This window comes from Gouania willdenowi, chromosome 21 (genome assembly GCF_900634775.1).
Source record: "Gouania willdenowi chromosome 21, fGouWil2.1, whole genome shotgun sequence".
Taxonomy (NCBI): Eukaryota; Metazoa; Chordata; class Actinopteri; order Blenniiformes; family Gobiesocidae; genus Gouania; species Gouania willdenowi.
Genome location: NC_041064.1, coordinates 14,334,575 through 14,357,827, shown reverse-complemented (window position 1 = coordinate 14,357,827; position 23,253 = coordinate 14,334,575). Strand labels below are relative to the sequence as shown.

Below are 23,253 nucleotides of genomic sequence, written 5' to 3'. Positions count from 1 at the left end.
AGACTGGGGTTATGTTTTTATTCACATTTAAACCAAATATGTAAAAGTGAATACTACAGCAATGAGCAATTGTAGTTTGGGGTTTGTCGATCTCTAAAAATAAGTTTTGCCTAATCACACATAATGATCTAAAGTAAAGTAAAGACTTTTCAAAAATCCAAATCAAAACAATGGTTACTGACGTAAATCAGATGATGCATACTGAAGGGAAAGGTCAACTCAGTAAAACCAAGTTCCCCATTTCAACTTTAAGGAAAGCAAGATTTGATGAAGCACTTATTTTGTTGTTCCATGAAAACTGGTGATAGATAACCAATGATACATTATACATTTAGCACTAATAAATACAAATTAAGGACTTCGGGGCTTCTATTTCCCTATTGTCCACTAAAAATGAATAAACAGCTAACACAAACTTGATTTCTGAAGTCCAGAAACTTCAATTGTCTTTTTTACAATTTGGAAGGGCAACTAAATATATTCACTTGTTCTTATTTTTATTTTTATTTTTTTTACAGCTATAGTAGTAGACACTGAGAAATGAATTCTAATTGAAACAACCACAGCCATCACAGAAATGTAAAGCCTATAATATAAATGACACAACATAATATCTTTGCTGATTCATAGTTATTGTTCTTTTTTGTGTAATTATTGTGACTAGTGCAGTGCCCGTAGGAAGTATGTCTTGCTATAGAAAAGTAGGAGGTTAAATAGATTCAGAATAAAAGTAAAATCCTCTTTAAACTGAACTGGTAAACACTTAAATCCTAATGCAAATGTCATTCTGAATTAAATTTGCATTTAATTAACATACACACACACACACACACGCTCCAGTTCTAAAATTGTGATCAAAGCCAGCAAAGGCTCAATCCACAGTGATGATGTTATCAGTTCTAAAAGTACATAAAATTGCTCGCTCCCGGTGGACAATTTTCACTGCAGCCCAAACAAACCCGACGTTGCACACCTTTGAACCAAGCAGCAGCCATGTTGAAAGTCTCAGGTCAATCTCAGCCTGATTCACAGAGATATTTGAGGAACACACACACACAGAGACAGACAGACAGAGATTCCTTGCTTTATAGATAGATAGATAGATAGATAGATAGATAGATAGATAGATAGATAGATAGATAGATAGATAGATAGATAGATAGATAGATAGATAGAATTTTAAAAGTCATTTAAAGGAGTGGCTCAGATCAACCCAGACTTGTGACCACAAGTGATTTAAACTAATTATAATGCACCTTAGGGCTATGTGCAATACACTATAGCACTTTAAATAAACAAAATTAGAAAAGGAAGCACGTTAGGGCTGTGTGCAATGCACAATAGCACTTTAAATAAAATAAAAAATAGAGAAAGACGCACCTTAGGGCTATGTGCAATGCACTCTTGCAATAAAAAATACATATTCTTTTATTATTATTATTATTATTTTATTTTAATTGTTATTATTTTTTATTAAAAGGCAATTCATTGCTATTTGCAATGCACAGTGGCACTTTAAATAAATTATTATGAAAATGAAACTCAATAATGTACATTTATTGTTGCACTCCTGTGACTGACCAACTCTGAGTATGTGGAAGTGAACTGCTTTTCTTTCCTCTGTCCTTTTCTTCGCCCTACAGCATCCTATTTATTCTCTTGAGGGTGTAGTTGTTCTGGTCCCAGTGTTCCATTGACATGAAAAGTTACTGTGTTTTATGATCCCTATGTTCTTTGTCCTGTATGTAATCCTTTTGTATATTATTTTGTGTCTCGCCATGTCTCATTGTTAAGTGTGACATTTTATTACATCGGCCTGTCTAGGGACAACAGATGCAAATTAGCCGTTGGCTATAATCTGGCATATTTACATTTTTTTGAATGTTCATTAATATGTACTGTCCCTACTTAAATAAAGAAATAGATAGATAGATAGATAGATAGATAGATAGATAGATAGATAGATAGATAGATAGATAGATAGATAGATAGATAGATAGATAGATATTTACAATTGATCAATTTGAAAGAGCTCAAAGTACTTCAATGAAAAATAACTTTAAACATTTTAATCATGAAATTGTATCACAAAAAAGCCTAGAAGCACTATTTTAATCTATATTTCCTCTCTGTCTGGTTTGATCTGGATTATCATTCATCTTGTTTGACCTTGAGCAATCTAATCTATTAATCTTTTTGTCTGTTGATATAGTTAAGTAATTTAGTCATTGTATTTTTTTTCGTCATATTATTGTTAATACACGAGATTATTTTTGGCAACTCACCATAACATTAAGTATATGCGTTAGTTATTAAAGCGCTTTAGAAGAAGAAAAAAAACACTTTCAGACCTTGAACATATATTGCTGATTTTCTGTTTGACCCTGTTACATTTATTTAATTTACAAACTATAGTTAGACTTATATAATACTATTATATCGATATGAACGTTAGGACAAACAACGCACTGAGATCACATGGTTTAATTGCTGTTCCCTTGGTAACAAGCAAACCCTTTTGCCCTTTTAGCCTACTGGTATTCATGTGGATTGTACCACTCTTGGACTAGAGGGGGGGGGCAGGGAAAGTAACTCATTAAATGCACTTATTTGGATAGATTTTGGGATTTTAACACATAAATGTGTGTTTTTAGTTTATTTATTAAATGCAATCTATTAATCTGTGATTAAAAACACCGAATAATAACGCATCCATCGTGTTTAGTCGTCCGTACATCCTTCCAAACCCCTCTATCGCCTCACACGGACGGTCGTACTGTAAGCTGTCAAAAGCTTGTTGCTTAAATCTGTGCAGTGCAACAAAGTGAAGCAGGGCAGAAGTCACAGGCGACGCCGAATACGAGCTTTCGTCGTAACTGAATCCGTATTACACGTCGGAAAGTGTTGACATGCTGTTTAATGTGAGTTAAGCCGCCGTGTCATCTGCCCTGGCTGGTGCGGGAGTGTCGTATCCTTCAGATAGCGGCTCGTTCGTGACGATGAGGTAAGCTTTAGCTACCCGTGTCCGCAGCTAGCGGCGAGGCTAACATAAGCTAATAAACGTGTGCTAATGTGCCATGACAGTGCTGTTCTGAGCCCGCTAAACCAAGGGATGATACTGAGCTTGCTTTAGCAGCCGAAGATATTAATGTTTAATGGTGACTTAACGTTCATTTGTTATCATCCTGTCAGTGTGTTAATGAGGCCCTGTTATTTAAATAGATAAAATAATGTTTTTAAAACGTGTTGTAAAATGTGTACAATATATAGGCCGTATATGTATTTTTAACCCTATCCCTAACCTAGGATACCCTAAAATGTTTTTTTTAAAAAATGTTTTATATATATTTTTAAAGCTGGAATTTGCCGTCTTAAACATGTTAAAATTAAAAAATATATATGACAATAGTGGGATTCGAACCCAGGTTAGCGAAAGGAAGGATCCGAGGCTGATTTCTGGGGTCTATTGATACGTTTCCGTATCAATAGACACTAAGTACACTATATATCCAGTGTGTCTTCTCATAATGTAAATTTTCTGCATTAGGTCATTCGTACATTAAAGGAAAGCACACTGTTAATCGATAATTATGAGTAACATCTTATAATACAAAGTAAGCTTTTTTTAGTTGGTCGGTATCTTACATTATAATGCTTATTAGGGCAGGGTGATATGAACCAAAACTCATATCTCGATATTTTTCCCCAAAATTGCGATATACGATATAAATCTCAATCAACTTAATTCAAATGAAGTCTGACCAGAAAGACAATTTCCGGGTTAAATTTGCTGATGAAAAATGCCACACTGGATCATTTATTAACAACCATTTGCAGAAAATGTGATACTTTTGCCTTTTTCTCCTATAAAGGAGAGCATGTGTGAGTGAGTTCTGGAGTGTGGCTTGTTTCGAGGAAGGTCTGGGTTAGGATGCACTCAGAAATGAATCTAACTGTGCTTTTTAATGCTGTTCTGAGAAGTAGAGAAAGCAGCGACTCCTAAAACAAGTATTTTAAAACAAAATAAGCTATAATATATCTATATATTGATATAGGCAATATTGTAGTTTTGTATATCACCAAAATAGAAAACGCAATTTATCTTGAATTTTGATATCTCGCCCAGTGCTAAGGCTTATACTTATTTTGAACATCAGCATTGCAGTAAAGAAGCAACCAAACTAAAGATGCATCTTCCTTTTACATAGATGTTACTTAACAATACCTTGTGGCAAGTGATACTGTACTATAAGGTACTGTATATCTTGTATACCTCAACAATGTTGATCCACAATAAATACCTAAAGGTGAAAATAAATAAGCAATTTTATTTGGAATAACGTTATCTAAGTTTTTTGTGTGCGTAATAAGTGTTATTCTTACGTGTCCTCTAATAATAACAACAATGACAATTCATTTTATTTATAAGCGCTTTTTAAAAACTTAAAGATACAGTTAAAACAATTACACACACAAGTCAAAAAGGAAACTAACGACAACAAAGGAAAATATGGAACATACTAGGGATGTCGCAATACAACTTTTTCACTTCCAATACGATACTGATATTGCAGCCTTGAGTATTGGCCGATATCAACCCAATGCGATATCAGCACGAATCCTACATACTTTTATTACTTATTTTGTATTGTGGAATGTTAGAAAATGTTTGATCAGGTGATGTTACTGAAACAGAGAACAATAGTCAACAATTCAAGTTCACTTCAGTTATTTTTTACTGTCAGTATATGTGGGAACAACTGAGGGCAGGGACAAAAACAACAAAAACTTATTGTAGCTCTTATATTGGAGATTTTAGATGCAGTTCCATAAAATCCAATATTCGTTTTCTGGCTGATATCGGACCGATATCAATATTGGATCGGGACAGGCCTAGAAAGTACATAACACTCATAAATTAAAAGCTTGTTTAAAAGGGTGAGTTTTGATGTTTGTTTTTAGTTTTAATCTTCACTGTGTTCTCCCATCCATCCATCACTCTTCTTTACTTGCTTATCCTTCATGCAGACAGTACTATATTGATTAAAAGATTTTTAAAAAGTAGTATGCAAATACCCAAATGGTTACCTTAACCTGTGGATAACATCACTTTTTTTTTAAACTAAAACATTTAGCTTTTAGCTTTGGAGTAAAATTGGTTCACCTTGATCCACTGAATGATCAACTGAATTATTTTAATCTGACAGAAAGATGTGCGCATGTATTACTGTGATCTGACTGTTCCTCTCAGCTAATATTACTTACTTGCATTTTTTTTTACTGTATGGAAACCGAAAACTGTACGTTATGGAAGGGCATGCAAACGCAAAGCAAAGAATCATCTTAGAGCAAAAGCAAACAGGATAACAGTTTATGTTTATTTTACTCTCACTAACAAATGTTAGCTACATTGATAAACATTTAAAGCTATTATTTGCACATTTAAAAGCTTCTTGCACTGTCACTTTACATGAAAAAAAAAAATAAAAAAATATATATATATGTATTGATGCAACATAGCAGTCTGTAACATGACATAATGCTACAATCTTCTGTTGTCGTGCTTGGCATTATAAACCTGTTGTCTGTACTTGCAGTAATTCTCAAGGTCCAAATCGAATGTGGAATTCCATCTTTTGCATGTAATCTGATTCTAGCCTGAGATAAAGCATCTGCAGGAAGCTTTTCCCTCTGTATACCAGCAGCTCAGCTCCTATTGGTCCATTTCTGACTGGGAGGGTCTTTTGGAGGCCAGCTCCCAGACAGAAAGGGGGTGGCCGGAAATGTTTTAGTCAGAGGTAGGCAGAGAAACAGGCGGCTTTACTGCGGTGGTGAGAAGATATTTGCTACAAGATCCATGAGACAGGAAGGACGGTATGAACTAGTTATTGCTTTGTCATGATCTGTACATGGAAGCTATCCAAATGCTGTGTATTGGGCCTAGATCTCAGGCCTTAGACAGGAGGGTGTTTTAGTGCTACACGAAGAGGGAGGTAGGTTCTCCTACTCTGTTTCCTGACTTGCGGCTGAAGGAATGTGCTGCACTATGCTGCTGTTGGATCCCACAGGCTTTTATAAGAAAGCAAGAATGGTAGACTGACTCTGTGTCTTTTGAATTGCATTGTGTCACAATGTACTTAATGTCGGTACAAAAACTTTGGAGCTGCGCAGATTTAGTTGGCACATGAGCAAACCTTCGTTTCTGTTTGCTCAGCAACTTCCTGTGTGGCTGCGGGTTTACTGCACTGGTCTTACTTTGTTGTTTTTGGCTTGCACCATGTTTTTGGCTTTGATTTTGTATGTCATTAAATTGGATTATTCATAGTAGAATTGTGTGAAGTAAGTTACAATGTATTTGGAGAATGTAAATGCAAAATGCTACGTCAAAGTTGTGTCTTTTACTGTCAGGGTGGGCTGGGGGATTAGGACTTGTTTGCAGTGATTGTTTCTTTGTTTTGTATAAAATATAACACAAAACATGTTGGATGACTTTTCCTTCAGGATTCTTAAAAATAATGTATTTTGACTTAGAGCTGGGTGATATTTCAATATTCAAGGTCTAGCGAGTTTTCTATTTTGGCGATATATAAAATTACAATATCGCTTTTATTGATATACTTTATTTTGTTACAAAATACTTGTTTTAGGAGTTGCTACTTTCTCTACACTACAGAACTCACTTACACGTGCTGTCCCTTAGAGGAGAAAAAGCCCAAAGTGGGTGTCACATATTGTGCAGCTGGTTTTTAATAAAAATGTGCCCGTGTGGCATTTTGCATCAGCTAATTTAACCCAGAATTGTCTTTCTGGTCAGACTTAATTTGAATAAAAATTATCAAGATTTTTATTGCATATCACCATTATGAGAAAGAAATATTGAGATATGAGTTTTGGTCCATATCGCCCAAGCCCTATTTTGACTATTTTCCAAATTGCAGCTTTTTATGATTGAGAAATAGTATTGGATATATATATATATATATATATATTTTTTTTTTTTTTTTTTTGTTTTTTTATCCAGCCTTATAGAAAGCTATGCCTTATGGATAAAAATATTTTTTTTTGTTTCACCCTATGTAAGGCCTCCAATTTTCTGTAAGCAGAAAACCAATAGAGATTATAGAAATCACTTCCTGAAATGTAAATGGCGATAATGTTATAATTGTTTCCTTTATTATAATTTTTTTAAATCAAGCAGAATTTGCAATATGACGCAGAATATATTCTCCCTCACATGTGTTTTTGGGACAATATCACACATTTACATACAATTTTTTTCCCCATTAGCGAGTGGTTAAAAAGTGAAACTGATCAAATGTTGCGCCGAATATGAAAAGGACGCAATATGATATGATGCACCTCCTAAAATCAAAAGAGCTAAATGTCACAACCTAAACCCTCACCTACATGTTTAGGGTCAATATTAGCATTTTCATAATATTTGTCGCTGTGAAACAAGTGACCTAATGTCCAGCAAGTAGAGCAAAAGCAGACAGACTTTAAATCGTCTGATTTTGGCCCGATAACGATAGTAATTTCATACACTCTACATAACCTTTGGTTTAGCTTTAGCCATAGCTCGACGTGATAGATTTCACAGGACTTGATTAGTCACATTAATAATTGAATTCTAGATTATCATCTTTGCATTCATACAGCATGTGCAAGTGGCCAAAAAGCAGTGAAACATGTTGAGTAATTTTTTTTTGTTTTATTTTTCTTGCAGATTTTTAACAGAAAGTGCCTTTGAGAAGATTCCCCCTACCTGATATCGCGCCATCTGCGTAACCAGCCAATGCTATTTCATCAATATACCTCAGCTGACAAGGCCTCTCCTAATAATTTGCACAACAAAAAAACCCATTTTGCATTTCAAAATGGCGAGCAATGACTCAAGAGAATGTATTGATAAAGAGAGAAGCTAATGTAATTATTTTCCTGCTTTGAATGTTTTATACAATATTGTTTGTGGAATATACAGTAAGTCAATGATAATACAACGCTTACATTTTATTTGAGATATCATAGAAAGCCTTATTTTCTAGCCTCACTTGAAAGAATCATAACAATTTTCTTAAGAGAGAAAAGGACCTTAGCTAGTTTAAGACATTTTATTCCTATAAAAATATATCACACATATTTATTTATATATATATATTAAGGTGTAGGAGTCTTTACATAAATTTTATTCTTCATATTAGTGTATGGTTCAAACCTTTGGACATGGCTTTAAATATTTCTTCAATAAGAGACACCAAATGGCTCACTCTGGAGGTCTGCCGACAGTTTCAGAGAGGAAACTGTTCTCGTAGTGATGAGGAATGCAAATTTGCTCATCCACCCAAAAGCTGCCAAGTTGAGAATGGAAGGGTGATTGCCTGCTTTGACTCTCTGAAGGTAAGACATTGACTGTTCACTGAATATCCTAAGCTGCTGTCTTTGTTTGTGATGCCTGAACCTCCAAAAAATTATGTGTCAATTATTAGTTTAATAGAATGATTAAATGTGTCTTTTTGGAACAAAGAAAGCATCATTTGTAATTTTTATTTTGTTGTTGTTTGTGGTTGTTAAAAACAGGCGAGCCAGTTTAAACATTTTATAAATTAAGCAAAACACGAACACACAAAGAAATACATTTAATGATATTTTACTCAATAGAATAAAATCACGTCATCAGCAGATAAATTGGTTTTCTTGCACAATGCAATATAGGGGATAAAAAAAAAAAGAAAAGCATCTGTCAGTTTGTTGGATTAAATCCTTTTTATTCTCCTCCGAGCTCAGTTGCCCTATAAGAGGCCAGAGCTGTCTTAATCCACTCTCACACATTCACTATCACACCACAATACAGCTTTACGGCCCGGATTACTCTCATGTTGAGCCATGGTTTTATCTCCTCACTGTAAGTCTATACATAGCTATTCACTGCTGTAGTGGTCAAGGGCCTGAAAGTATTAGCACAAAGTAGCCACCTTAATACATTTTCTATAACAAGCTTCATTTTTCAGGTTTTTTTATGTTGTAGTTATTGATTGCATTTGATTTCTTGATTGGTTTACAGTGATAAATTGTTATAATTTGTAATCATGTAGGTATTGTAAGAATTAAAAACAATGCTACAGCAGATAGTTCCCACAATATTTTCAAAAACCAAACATCTTCCACAAGGTTTGTTCCGGAAGTCAGAGAAAGTTGGAATGGAGTCGGGTCGAGTCTACATTCTCTACAAGAGCCCATTTCAGGTTATAAGTTAGAATTAGCTTGTTGATGGATCATGTGAGGAGTGTTAACTGGTTGGTTTTTTTTGCTCTCAGGCAACATTGCTCATCCATGCTTGTGACCACACAGCATTGATTGTTCTAGTCTAGTATGCAGTATCTGCATGCAACTTAGTATTATTAGCGAAGACACCACATTTAAAAACAAAAAGCTGAAATGTTCAATTTGCTACATTTCTATTTCTATTTCTGCACTTAGATTTTATTGGTTATTGCTTAAGAAACCTTTAGTGCTCCAAGTTTGTGTATAAGTATTTATTATCCTCATATTTTGGCCCAAATCTGAGGGAGTTATCTAATTATGTGTCTTCACCTTGACGTCTTACCTAAGACTCAAAATATGTATCATGTCTTTGCTCGTCACTGATCTTATTACCAGGGTGCAGTGTAGGTGAGGTGGAAGGAGATTGAGGACCCACCCAAAAACTGTGGGAGGCAATCAAGGAATGAGACACACCTTTGTGGAGGGCAGCGTAAGCCTCATAGATTAATAAAACATAGTTCATTGGCTTGAAAAAAAGTTGTAAAATCCACTGTTTGTGTTTATTAACATTGTTGGAAAAGTTTTGTGCATTGGAGTCATGGAGACTGATGCATGGAATTGTTTTCACTTGATTCCGATATCACGGGGAATACTGGGAACAAACGAGAGTGAAAATGGTGTCAAGTGAACCACTGACCTTCTTGTTGGGCGAAGAAAAACAAGAATTCACGCTAAGAATGAAGTAAAAACACTTCCCTGCGTCCGTTTGAGACACCACATCCCACAATTCAATGCAGGAAATTGTCAACATCTGATTTGAAAACAAACTTTCGAGCAGCAATTTTTTTTCAAGCGAATGATCTACGATTTTTTGATCTATGAGGCCTGCAGTAGGGACTTAGAATGAATGTCCAGTAGCTTTAAACAGAATTCAGAGCAAATCCCAAATAGTAAAAGAGTCTCAGCAGAGCTCTAAGTAAAGACCAACCTACATTCCTCTAACCCAACCCACTGCTCCAATTGAGTACATGAAATGAAAAACCAAAATACACCCACAAAAGCCCAGACGATGACACTTTTCATGTCTTTTGCTAAATTTAAACCTGTTGCTATGAACAGATCGAAGCAAGTATTTCAACATTCAGGTTTCTAATTACTCCATTATTATGCTGAAGAATGTACACTCCCTATAGTGTGAGAATATTTCATGACTTCTACTACAGTGGCACAAACTCCTTTTGGGGAAAATGTAAACTATTCTCAATGGCATTTGTATGAACTGTTAATGTCATGTTGTGGACTGTGTGTGAACCGTGCAATTTGGTGGCAAATGAGTTTCCCCATCGGAGATTAATAAAGTTTATCTAATCTAAACAATGCCATTATTACATTTAGTTATAATAAAAATTTATAAATAAATCATACATAATGTATAGAGAGAGTATGTTAACTTCTGTAGTTACTGATCCGTCCCAGTTAGGTTTCTTAATGCAATCCAGTTCTCCATCAGTTCCAGAGCGATTCATTGCTATTTGTATTTTATGTTCCATTGCTACAGTGTAATTTCAGGTCAGGTGCTGCTGTGTGTGGATGTTTATCTTTTCACGCCAACTTTTATGGTAACTTGGATCCAATATAAGACAACTTTTATGATTACTTTATGGAATAAGAATGCACATTTCTGACTTTGTTCTCGGCACTAGAGACACGGTGAAGGAAGTCTTTAAGACAATGTGTGTATAATAAGGCAGTAAGATTTAATGTTTTCCACATTTTTCTAGAAAACTTCAGCAAGAGTCTTATGTCTGATCGATTGAGGCCCCTTTTAACTGCTGTAAAGACTAAGGAAATGGGTTTCATGGCTTAATTTGTTCTTGTGTTCTGACATGTGAATGACTTTAATGACTCTAAGTGGAAGTAAAGTGCAGGCAGAAAAAAAAAATCCACATTGGTTGTGTGGTGATAATGGCCCTCATTTATCAACCGTTCGTACATTCAGATCTGTGCGTATGACGGGCGTATGGCCATGTTCACGCAAGTTTTGGTATTTATCAATTCTGACATGAGCGTACGCTACGATCGGATCTCACGTCAGGTCTGACCTTGTGTACGCAAATCTGAGTGTGTGGATTTGTGGTGCAGGGGCCAAATCTGACTGAAAATAAAGTATTAAACAAACCTCAGCTGTCATTGAAGCATAATCAGACTCACTTTCAGAACAGATTAAAACTGATTATTAATGAAAGAATTAAACACAATGAAATTAATTTAAAAAAAAGCCCACATTATTACTGATACCACTTTTTTGGGTTTCCTTTCACAGAATACTGTATAACCCAGCTGGTAAACTCTGCTACCGAGCAGGAGCGCATAGGTTCACCCAGTACGCACACTGGACACGCTGTTATGTTCTGTCTTGGAGAATGAGGTCCTATTTCCTCCGTACAGCCCCCAGTGATGTGCTGGACCTCATTTACGCTTTTAGATTTACATAGTTCCTTAAACTCTTACAAATGCATTACAGTAATCAGTAATATGATGAATTATTGGTGAAATGGCTGGCTGAAGACATAATAAACAGACAAGGAACAATATTTAGTCATTTTTAGGTTTTTTTTTAAGCATTTCGGTCATCAATTTTTTCTTCTGTGATATTTGTTGCCTAAAACGTGCGGACTGAGGTTGATATAAATATCCATCATATCGTGTGTGTCTCCAGGATCTCGGCTGTGAAGTTTCTTGCAGCGCACACGGGGGCAGACGTCACCTTAGGAACTGATCCTTTTCCACAGAGGGTTCAAATGTGCTTCTTTAATTCCAGTTTTCACATGTTCAATAAGCAAATCTTTGTTTTGCTTCACCTCAGTTTTTCATCTTTGAAAAGTTGCTTTTCTTGTTTGACCTCAGTGGGCGGGGCCTCTGAAACGGGGGGTTTTAACATGATAATGAAGATTAATTCAGTTGCTGCAATTTATCGACACTCAATCATTTGTACACTGGGATTGGTCAGATATGAATGTTTCATAAATCACTGTCGTACGACCAAATGGTTGATAAAAGAGGACCAATGTGTTGCTTCTTTTAGGGGTAACTGGTACATTTTCTTGTTCTGGAGAATAATGTTACCAAAAGCTTGGTATTTTATTTTCCATCATCATGTTTTGAATAGTAGATGTTGAAGTTTATGAGAAAGAACAACAACTTCCTTCAGAAAGACTAAGGGTTTCCTTTTGTGTGTGTGTGTTTTCTGTTTTGTTTTGTATATTAATTCAGGGTCGTTGTTCAAGAGAAAACTGCAAGTACCTTCATCCTCCTTCACACTTAAAAACCCAGCTGGAGATAAATGGGCGCAACAATTTAATCCATCAGAAGACTGCAGCAGCTGTTCTCGCCCATCAGATGCAGCTGATAATCCCGGGACACGGCCTGCAGCCTATGGTGAGCTTGTGAGCTTCTCGTGGTCATTCAGGAGCTCCTCGTGTTTGTCATTTGATGGAGTTTGCTCACTTGTTTTTTTTTTCTGTGTTCTTTTCATAGCCAACATTCCCTATCACACAGGGACTTGGCACTAGTACGGGTCTTGGTTATGGTTCATACGTGACACCCTTAAGCCATGGAATGAGCCTCGTTCCATCAGACATCTTTTCCAGCACGCCAGTTCTAGTTCCTGGAAGCTCAGCCGTTGCAGCCCAGTGCTCCTCCTCCACCTCCTCCTCTTCTTCATCCTCTTCTTGTTCCTCATCTTCCTCACAGAAACTCCTGCGTGTAGACAAATTAGAGGTATACATTATCGACAAAGTATAACTTTATAAACATCCCTGAATTTGTTTAAATACGCTCATGTTTTCACACATTTATTTTTTCTTCAGGTGTGTCGTGAGTTTCAGCGAGGAAACTGTGCAAGAGGAGAGACAGATTGTCGCTTTGCTCACCCCAGTGACAGCCCAATGATTGACACCACTGATAACACAGTCACTGTTTGCATGGATTACATGAAAAGCCGATGTTCCCGAGAGAAGTGCAAGTATTTTCACCCGCCTGCACACTTGCAGGCCAAAATCAAATCCAGTCAACAACAGCAAGTTACTCAGACAGGCGTAGCAGCGCAAGCCACAGCTGCAGCCATGGTAAGACACACTTTAGTTTTATTTACCACATTTTTCATGCAAACAATTTGAGTTGTGTCATTGTGTCCATCATAACATCACAGCACATGGAGCACAACCAGCAATCACGCATTTAGCATCCAGACTTCCACTGATGTTCATAATCCTATAAACAATGCGCTTTGTACAGAAAACAGAAACTACTGAACTTCTCTGATCTATTTCTCACAAATATTTCATTCAAATACAACCTGATCTAAAACCTTGGACTCATATTTTTATTTTTATTTATGGAACTCAAATTATATGACCTTCCTGTAGAATAAATGCAATTTTCTGTTTATTTGTTTTTATCAAAGATGTCGAGCATTCCTCGGACCTACATTCAGGTGTGTAAGCCCTGTGTCTATTCTTAATGCTATTCTTCACTGATCCAATCAACAGCAATTTTATTACCAAGTCTTTTTTCTTCCCTAGTCTTGTGATGCCATTACTTAGAACGAGAGCATTTTTCCTATTTATAATTTTGCTGAAAAGTCATTCAAAAGGGTCTAAATAAAAACTATCCATCATGCTTACTTAAAGGGTACGTGTAGTGGAAATGTATATAACAAAAAATGTGTTTAATGTATTACCAATAAACAAAACGGGTGCACCTTTAAAAAAAAAAAAAAAAACACATTAAAAGGACTTTTTAGAATGATTTTATACCTTGGGACATAACCTATGGGAAGTCGCCATTTTGGTCAAGATATGACGCACTTTCCCTGTTAGCTGTTGCTAGGCAACTGTGTTCCATTGGTCTACAGTTTCTGAAAAATGGCGGAGTGTAAAGCCAATGATTGCAACAAGAGAAAAACCCTCCAGAAACATTTCTTTTTTATCTCTAAGCCATACAACGACACTAAGTCAGAGTTAGCCAGACGTCTGCTCCATAATATCGGTACGGGATACACACTTAAAATGTTTTCATTTGGACAAAATTCTGTGGTTAGCGAGGAGCGCTTCAAGCCAAGCTGCTATGAGAGGGTTCTGCAGGGGCCGGTGTCCTCGGAGGTGGTCATGCATCATCTCGTCCATGAACAGATATCCTTTCTCGCAGCTTTCATTGCAGTTGGTAGCTATATTTTTGCACTTCCAACACCTAACTACACAGCTCTATCCATCAAGTAGTTGCTGAGAAAGGAGATATTTAATCCTCTCCTAATATACAACCTGGATGCTGCACTTTATCGCAGAAGGAAAGGTTACGCACTGCTGCTTAACGCCCAGAGCGAACAGAAAAACTACACTTCCCACAATGTAAAGAGACTTGTTACATCTTTACCTCCCACAATGCACCATTTCTTTAAAGCGACAGACTATGGCAATCAACAAACGTGTGTCATATCCTGACCAAAATGGCGACTCCAGGTAGTTTATGCCCCAAGGTATAAATTCATTCTAAAAAGTCCTTTTAATGTGGGGTTTTTTTTATTTTTTACTTTTTTTTTTTTTAAAGGTGCACATATTTTGTTTACTGGTAATAAATGAAACACATTTTTGTTATCAATCAATCAAATTTTATTTATAGACCAATTTTCATATATACAATATAATTCAAAATGCTTTACATCATTAAAACCTTACATCCACCCCTGTACAAACCCCGTCCACCGCACACAGACACACAGGTTAAAATAAGGACAACATTAGCACATGGCTGGGTACAAAGGATCTTGGTAAGGAGACATCACAGGGAGCCGTTTGCACCAGGGGCAAGATACAGACCACGGCCACAGGGCCACACAGCAAAATAACAAAAGGTTTTTACCATCACTGAGCAGCACCACTGCAGCCACGGCCCGTCACAGCCCCTAGTGCAGAGGAAACATAATAATATTAATAATAATAATAGTAATCCTAAAAGATAAACCTAAAACTATGAAAACAACATAAAAGAACGATCCTAAAAATATAAAAACAACATAAAAGATAATGATCCTAAAAATATAAAAACAACAAAAGATACCGATCCCAAAACTATGAAAACAACATAAAAGCCAACAATCCTAAAACTTTAAAAACAACATAAAAGATAACGATCCTAAAACTATAAAACCATAAAAGATACCAATCCTAAATTATATACATTTTCACTACAGGTGCCCTTTAAGTTTTTCCTTTACTACAGGTTTAGGAAACATTTATTCTTTGATGAATGTTAAAGTGTAAATGGGTGCTCCATGTTCTGTGCTGTATGACGTGGGATGCATGGATATTTCAGGTGTTAGTTTGTGAGTTTGCTCTCATTAAAACTAAGCCATCTGTCATTTAACAATAGAGTAGCGTACCTCACTTACCACTGTTCAAAAATGTATATGTACAATTCTGTGTACTGTAGATTTGTATTGAAACTTTGTGTAAAACGTTTAATATCTGTAAATGTAGTCATAGTGAACTTCTGTTGCCAAAGTTAGTCAAAACTTTTCATGATGAGCTATGAATACAAATACATTTCTGGTTAGCCTTTGCTTTAGCCAGCTGTTTTTCTGACTATGCATGTATATTGTGTTTTACGTGGTAAACTACATTCAGATTATTTTGTGTTGTTTTCCCCTTCTCACCTATCCACAATGCTGTCCCCCATGGTGCACCTCTGCTTGCTGTTACCTGTATGTTAATACGCTTGAATCCCATTGGCCACCTGCCATCATGTGCTCGCTGCCTGCTTTTAAAAGACTCAGTCGACTGCCAAAGCAATGAAGCGACCCCTCGAGGCGACTGTAGACCTGGTATTTTCACATTTTGCTTTGCATGTAGCTAATATTTGTGATGTAGTAACTAATTTTTTTGTCCTTGTGGTTAAAAGCTTGTCCAAATTTCATATATTTCTTTTGTGTACATTACGAGTCACCATGTGAATCTTTAAAGTGTTTAAAATAACAAAAATGTGTTACATTTTATTGAAAACTTCTACCTACTCCTGTATTTTCATTTTATCTTTATGTGATAATTTTTCTAATTCAGAACTAGAACTAACAATAAGTATGTTGTATTATACAATCTGATATATTTGCAATATTTTATTGTACCTTTTGTCTCTCTTTTTTTTTTTTACAGGCCTTTCCTCACAGTTTGCTCCAGCCCTTACCAAAAAGACCAGCACTAGAAAAAAGCAACTGGGCCAGCTCGCTCCTCAGTCCCAGTCTGCTGCACTACCAACAAGCTCTGGCCAACGCTCAGCTGCAGCAGCAAACTGCTGCCTTTTACCCCACAGGTGAGCCACAAACATGTCAGCTAGCACTTCTACACAAATAAGATTTTCTTGCACCATCTCTTTCTCTCAGAAACATGCATTCATCTTGGCATCTACAGTATTTTCTAGATTTCAAGCAAAGCAAAAAAAGACAGAAAGAAAAAGTAGCTGAATTACTAACACTGACCCTGTGTTAAAGAAGCCTTATGTCTATATCATCTTCTGTTACCTGCTTATTCCTGTACAAGCGAAAGGTCAATGCCTGAGGTTTAGCAACACATAGCGACAGGAAGATTTACATGGGTGAATACTCATGTAAATGGAGAGAACATGCAAATTCCACACAGAAAGGTCCAACATAAATCCTCGCTAGCAATTGAACCCATTAGTTTGTACTTCTTGCCTTACGACAGAAGTTTTAACCACTACACTGTGCTACATATTTCCTATGATTGTCTAATCGCACAAATCCCATTTTTTCAGTTTCAGTGGAAAACCACTGCAGGAATGACATCCTTGGTCAGTGTCATGAAACTATAACCCAAGTTCAAAGTGTTTTTCTTCTTATGTGCATTCAGAAAACCAATGTCTGCTGCGATAGGCTCCAGCATCAGACCAAACGGACTCATGACTTAGCAAAACCTCCATCAGATGAAAGCAAACACCATCAAATGAAATGGCCTCAGGCTTCAAAATAAAAGTAGTCAGACTTAACGGCCTCAGGCCATTAAACACGACAATACCATTTTATTTTGAAGGAAGCACACATGACGAAGCAAGTTGATAAGGCGTAATTTCCCAGTTACGATATATAAACGTGTTGTTTGATGAACAAATACATAGTTAAATGAAACGTTGATATATCTTAACCTTTAAATAAAAATAGAAAATAACGGCTTTCAACGTACTCTCGTATCTGAAGCAGCACATATTGATAACGTTGTGTATTTACGGTTTCTTCACAATACGTCATGTTGTTTTACGCCGTGAAAGGCCATTTTATTTGTTTGATGACTTTTATTTTGAAGCTTGAGGACATTTCATTTTGTCTTAAAATGTACACCATACCTGCAACCCTGTACAGGATAAGCAGGTATAGATGACCCTATGTGCAGGGTATAGAATTGGATGGATAGATAACCTGAATTTAGCACAAATAATTAATGTAATTCAGGAACAAGCTGGTGAGGTGATTTAATGTAATTTTGAAGTCATTGTATCTACTCTGTATAGTGTGTAGTTCAGCCATTAATCAAAGCATTTGGTTTAAATGGAAATTCTTTCCACAATTTTATGTTCAGCATGCATTTTATTTTTCTTAGTGAGTTTGTTGTGGTTGTCTTAAGTTTCTCCGTTTGACTTCTCTGCTTTCCAAAAAACACATTTTGAAGATGTTGTGCCTCTGTTGTGTGTGTTTAATCTTGGATCACAGCATGTAAACTGATATGTGCTCGTCACCTTAAGACACCTTTGCTCTGTGCGTTTCATAATCCCACAGGTTCTGTCTTGTGCATGGCCCCTGCTAACAGTGTCGGTAGGTTCACACCTTTTTGGTTATCTATGACATAAATGTACTTTATTTAATGGTGAACACACGTGAATAAGATCATAAGAAAATATGATCAAACTCTGCAGAGAAAAAAGAAAAAGGATAAAACTTTTAAATAACTTTCATTTTAAAGGCATTGCTTGCTTTGTGGCTTTTTATTGTACTGTTTAGACCCCAGTTTTCTGTTAATATAGTTGCTTGTAACATTTGATTTGAAGCACAGTTTAAGTTTCTCAGCACTTGGAGACAGAATTATCATGCTTCATGAAGGAAAATTAGGAAATTTGGTCGGTCAGCATCCCCAGGGTTAGTTTTATACTCACGTGTTGTTGTGAGATAAAATATGTTAAAATGTTACAGAAACATTTTCTGGTCTTCTTTGATCACTTGTGGGATGTCAAATAATGAACAAATTTCCTAATTCTAATTTTAATCAGCAGCTCCTCTATGTTCTCCCCTGCTGTCTCGCTTCGCTGTGTGATTACATGCCATCTGCTGGTCTAACCCAATGATGGCTTGCTGCTAATTTCATTGTGTTTTTGCTTGGCAAGAGAGAGAAACATTGCTATGGTTACCATAACGCTCCACCTCCCTTTTCATTGCTTTCATGGTTCCCTTCCTGAAAAAGTCCCCATGATGTACAGTGCTACGCCTGCTACTGTCTCTGCAGCAACTACTCCCGCCACAAGTGTCCCCTACGCAGCAACAGCACCAACCAATCAGGTTTGCTCCTTTTTAAAGCTTTCCGTCATAAAACCTTGAGCTCTGAGTAAGTGCTTCATCTCTGAATCAGAGGAGAGGCTCTGTCAGCTTAGAGGTGCCCTGCTTGCATTGCCATCTTGCAGCTTTGTGTACGAGTAGATCTTTACTAGAACGACTAGACTGCATCGCATCTCCTTTCTTTATGACAACGAGCAAGATTTCTTCTTTTTTTATTTTTAAGTTGTAGATGTTTTAATGACTTAAAAGTTAACGTTTTATATATATTTTTAATTGCTTGTTCTTTGCTTTGTTCAATGTCTGTTTTTTTCTTGTCACTCAGGATCCAAGCCTACACGTTATGAAAGTTACATAATGTGTGTTGTGCGCTTATGCAAGAAGAATCCGATTTTTTACAATAAGATTGGTATTAGTGATAGGAAGATCACTTAATCCTTGAAAATATACATCTTCCATCTGGTTATCAAGTCAATAGTTTACTCTCATTTACAGTTTTATTTGTTTTGTGTGTCACTAATGGAATGATTTACACAATATTAACCATTTCAGATTAAACTGTTCTGTTGCTCATTCAAAGTAAAACAGTGGAAACAGTTTAAAAATAAGACTTTTTTTTTTTTTTTTTTTTTTTAAAGATATTTGCATTGAGGGATGAAAGTCATGGTTTGTCCCCTTTAGATGTAAAACTGTACCTTCTGGCCTTTAACAGGTCATTACAAGCTAAAATGGACCTTTATTATCATGGTGACAGTGATTACAGTATAGTTAATTAATAATTAACAAATAATTCACTTAAAAAAAAACAACAAATAATTAATTTGTTGTTTTTGTTTAGCACTTTTCGAAAATAAACTCAAATAAAAGTGGAGGAGATGATTTACTGGTAAATGCCTGTGTGAATAGGTGTGGTTTTACTGTATTTTGAAAGACTGTAGTTAGTTAAGTAGTTACACCTGTTGTTTATTATTAGTGTGTGAATTTCATGTTAGAACATCTCACTCTAAAATTAAACTTGTATGTTGCCTGTTTGAACATAATTAGGTTTAAAATCTAGTCTTTTAAAATAAACTTCCTTTCTTTACATGTTCACTTTTAATTATTTTATGTTACAGGTTGTTCAGAAAGGAATGTACTTATTACATCCTGTTTAATTCTACATAAAGTTGTAATACTGCGCTATAAAATCTGCGGGTGTTTTGATTTTGTTTTCATCAACATTTTAAGACATATTGTAATAATATTGTGAGTGGAATCTTTCTTGTTTTAATGCATATCATTCCATTACAGCCAAAAGCATATCTGCCCTTTGTGATGCCTCAGTGACTGTGTTTTGCTTTGAAACAGATCATCCTCAAGTAACCAGCAGAACCAGAAGTCATTACTGCATCGCTGCTGTTAAAGGTTCCCAACAACCAATCTGTAAATACTCTGTCAACACCACCACACACAATATACCACAGACTGCATGCTGAGTAAAATCACTGCCCACACAGCTGGAATCCCCCTCTAAAGATCAGCTACATTTTACAATTGGATTGTCAGAATGATTCTGTACTTTGTGACCCACGAGACTGCTGTGTATATTCACCTTTGCTCCTGTGTTGACGTCCATATTCAATGATTAGTGTGTTGTATTGGTTGACTAATTCACAAAGTAGAAATGTACATTCATTAGAATCTCAATCACGATATTGAACATTTGTAAAACAAATTTCAAAACAAAAACACATAAGAACTAAAACCATAGTCATACACAGTTGTATTTTCCTTTAAATTAAAAAAAGTATGCCAAACAAAAGGAAAATTTCAGACAAACCATTTATATTAAATTGATTTTAAGAGAAATAATCTGTTAAAAATTAAACCATTTGCATTCTGATGTCAGGTAGGAAGAAGCTCTGTTTTGGAGATTGTTACAGTATAGATGTATTTTAATTGAATGATGGTCACATTTCATCTTGAATGTTTTTTTTTTTTCTTTTTAAACCAGGTAAAGCATTTATTTTGGCTCAGTAATGATTTTTTTTAATGCCAGAATATATTGAAAAAAAAAAAAAAAACTGGTGCAAAGCACTTATTTTACTTTGACGTTAGATGTGATATTAATGTGTTTTAATCGCCGGTTGATTAACGACCCTTTAAAGCCCTTTGGATGGTAGTGCATCTCCACACCTGTTATCCCACAGAACTGAATCAGTGCTCCATCTGCTGTTGTGCCTTTGCATTGCATATACAGGCTCTATGTTAGAATACGTGTGTTTGATGCTAGTGCTAGATGCTAAATGACTCCCCCCTTTTAATGTTCTGAGGACAGTGCAAGCAGACTCATCAATGAAATCTCAGAGTAGATTTCACTTGTTCACTTGAATGCAACCAATCTTACACTGCAAACCGCACTTTTAATTTGAGCGCCTACAGCCATCAAGTTTATGAAACAACTCTCGCTTCTATTCCAACTCATACCCTGGTGACCGTGCTAAGCTAAGCTAAGCGTTATTAGTGTTATTGTGAGCAGTCTTTATTGTTAAAATCACTTGTGAGTGCTGTATGATTTAAATGCATCAAGTGCCTAAAGAGCGGTGCATGCAATAACATCAAAGCATGTTTAAAAAAGCTCACTGTGAGACTCACTTAATTTGAACTCTAAAACTTCGATCACAGACATGAGAAATAAATGTACGTGTTTTGCATTAGCGACGTCAGTGCTTTAGTCTTTCGCACATGCCTCAGCAGATTTAGTCCTGAGATTAATTTATACTGATTCCTAAATGTATATGTGTATGATATAATTTTAGTTTGTTTAGTACATAATTTTGTGTACTCTAAGGTAAAACACTTTTATTGTAAAGTAGAAAGAGGTAAATAGTTCGGTGAATGATATTGTATACGATTAATGCCGCAATTATGCAATTTTTCATCTTTGTTTGAAACTTATGGCAGACAAAGTGTTTGTTGTGTCTTAAAGAGGAAAAAAACAAGTGTGGTTGATAAAATCTGGCGTTGGGGAAAAAAGTGTTTATTATATTTTACTTTCCTATTTTGTGAACAGCCTGTGCAAAGATATGTTTTTGTTTTTTTATTGTTTTCATTGAATTTTAATGAGTTATAACATTTATTCTCTATCTTCACTATGTGCTTTCCTCGTAAGATGTTTTACACACAGTTTATAGATAATGAGTATATTCCCACATCTTACTGTTTTAGCATTAGCTAAGAACACTTTTCAAATGTGTATGCTAATATTTTGACATGAATGTAATTTATTAAACTGACTTTTGCTCAGCCGAGGGGGTCCTCGAAGGATCTCGTGTGCAGGGATCAAAAGAAGAAAGAAAGAAAAGAAAAAGAAGCTAAAAGCATTTCACCCGTTTCGCTGCCTTGTCAACCCGTAAAGGAAAAAAAAAGAGCACTTGCATGAGCAAGGCCACAGAGTTACATTTTGCTGACAAAAGTGCAATATACAAGCTACATATCCTCCAAAACGTGGTTTCCATAATGGTGCAGCAATAGCTCCTCATTAAACCATTTGCTGAAACAATCTGGATGTGCTGTAAGTAAAACTGCATTTTTGTTCTTTTTGATATATTTCTCTGAGGGATAGTTTATCCGGCTTTCAGCATGCTGTGGTGAAACATTTTGTGTGATTTATTACTTAAAGTCGTCTTGGGTTAATTCATTCTTTTTTTTTTTTTTTTTTGAAAGTGGATATTTAATAAGATATTGATTTTAAAAAAAAAAAAAAAAAAAAAAATGCACAAATTGTTTGGACCATTTGTTATAGTTGATTAATAAAAATGTTTTTCAGTTTGTTGTTTTTTCACAGTTGGCATCTTTTGGTACCTGCTTTCGACTGCATAATCCAGTTCTGTCACAAGGTTCCTGATAATTTATATTAAAATTTGAGTTTTTTATTTCAGCGTGGGAAATATTTTGCCACCTTACCCTGGCCCACGTGTATTGATTTTAGCCCAGCATACAGTACCAGTAATAACCACAGTCAAACACTGTCAAATTCAGTTTTTCCCACTATATATTTTGGCCGCACATCAAAGGCATATTCCTGAATGTTTGTGCATCTTTGGGGCTATAATCTTGAATGTTGAACATGGATGTAGTTGGAGTTCATGATCACGCAGTCATAAAATAACCTGGGCAAGTAAAGAATGTTGGCTGTGACTGACAAAGAGAAACATTTCTCTTGAGCACTTTCTCTGACTGAGAAGACATGCTTTATGTGAACTTTGCCTTATCTTTGCCCTACTCAGCTTGTATTTGTTCAAAAAGAAAAAAAGTCAATCATTGTTGTCTAATAAGCGATATAGAAGTATGATAGGTCAAACTTACCTGCTGTGGCTGACATAGCACAATTATACAATTTG

At 35.8% G+C, this 23,253-nt stretch overlaps 1 protein-coding gene across 7 annotated transcripts; it reads left to right on the top strand.

The window, feature by feature from the left end:
* The first annotated feature begins 2,759 nt into the window (after nt 1-2,759).
* Nucleotides 2,760-22,682, top strand: LOC114455633 (muscleblind-like protein 2a). Of its 7 annotated transcripts, none has more exons than XM_028436986.1 (10): nt 2,760-3,004; nt 7,727-8,397; nt 12,535-12,699; nt 12,799-13,041; nt 13,131-13,388; nt 13,727-13,756; nt 16,088-16,141; nt 16,470-16,626; nt 18,104-18,139; nt 20,219-22,682. In XM_028436986.1, the coding sequence occupies exons 2-10, from the start codon at nt 8,224-8,226 to the stop codon at nt 20,344-20,346; spliced, it is 1,245 nt and encodes a 414-aa protein (XP_028292787.1). In that variant the 5' UTR covers nt 2,760-3,004; nt 7,727-8,223; the 3' UTR covers nt 20,347-22,682. The 7 variants fall into 7 exon arrangements, with proteins under 7 accessions (XP_028292787.1, XP_028292789.1, XP_028292788.1 ...); XM_028436988.1 differs by lacking the exon at nt 13,727-13,756 and adding an exon at nt 18,783-18,877 and having other exon boundaries at nt 20,219-20,365; XM_028436987.1 differs by lacking the exon at nt 13,727-13,756.
* Nucleotides 22,683-23,253: the final 571 nt, after the last annotated feature.

What these genes read in the sequence shown, in the direction of transcription:
- LOC114455633 (XM_028436986.1), top strand. Translation starts at nt 8,224, where the DNA reads ATGGCTTTAAATATTTCTTCAATAAGAGACACCAAATGGCTCACTCTG. An exon ending in TGCTGCCTTTTACCCCACAG is followed by an intron (nt 16,627 to 18,103) that starts GTGAGCCACAAA and finishes ATAATCCCACAG; the next exon opens with GTTCTGTCTTGTGCATGGCC. An exon ending in GGCCCCTGCTAACAGTGTCG is followed by an intron (nt 18,140 to 20,218) that starts GTAGGTTCACAC and finishes GCTTTGAAACAG; the next exon opens with ATCATCCTCAAGTAACCAGC.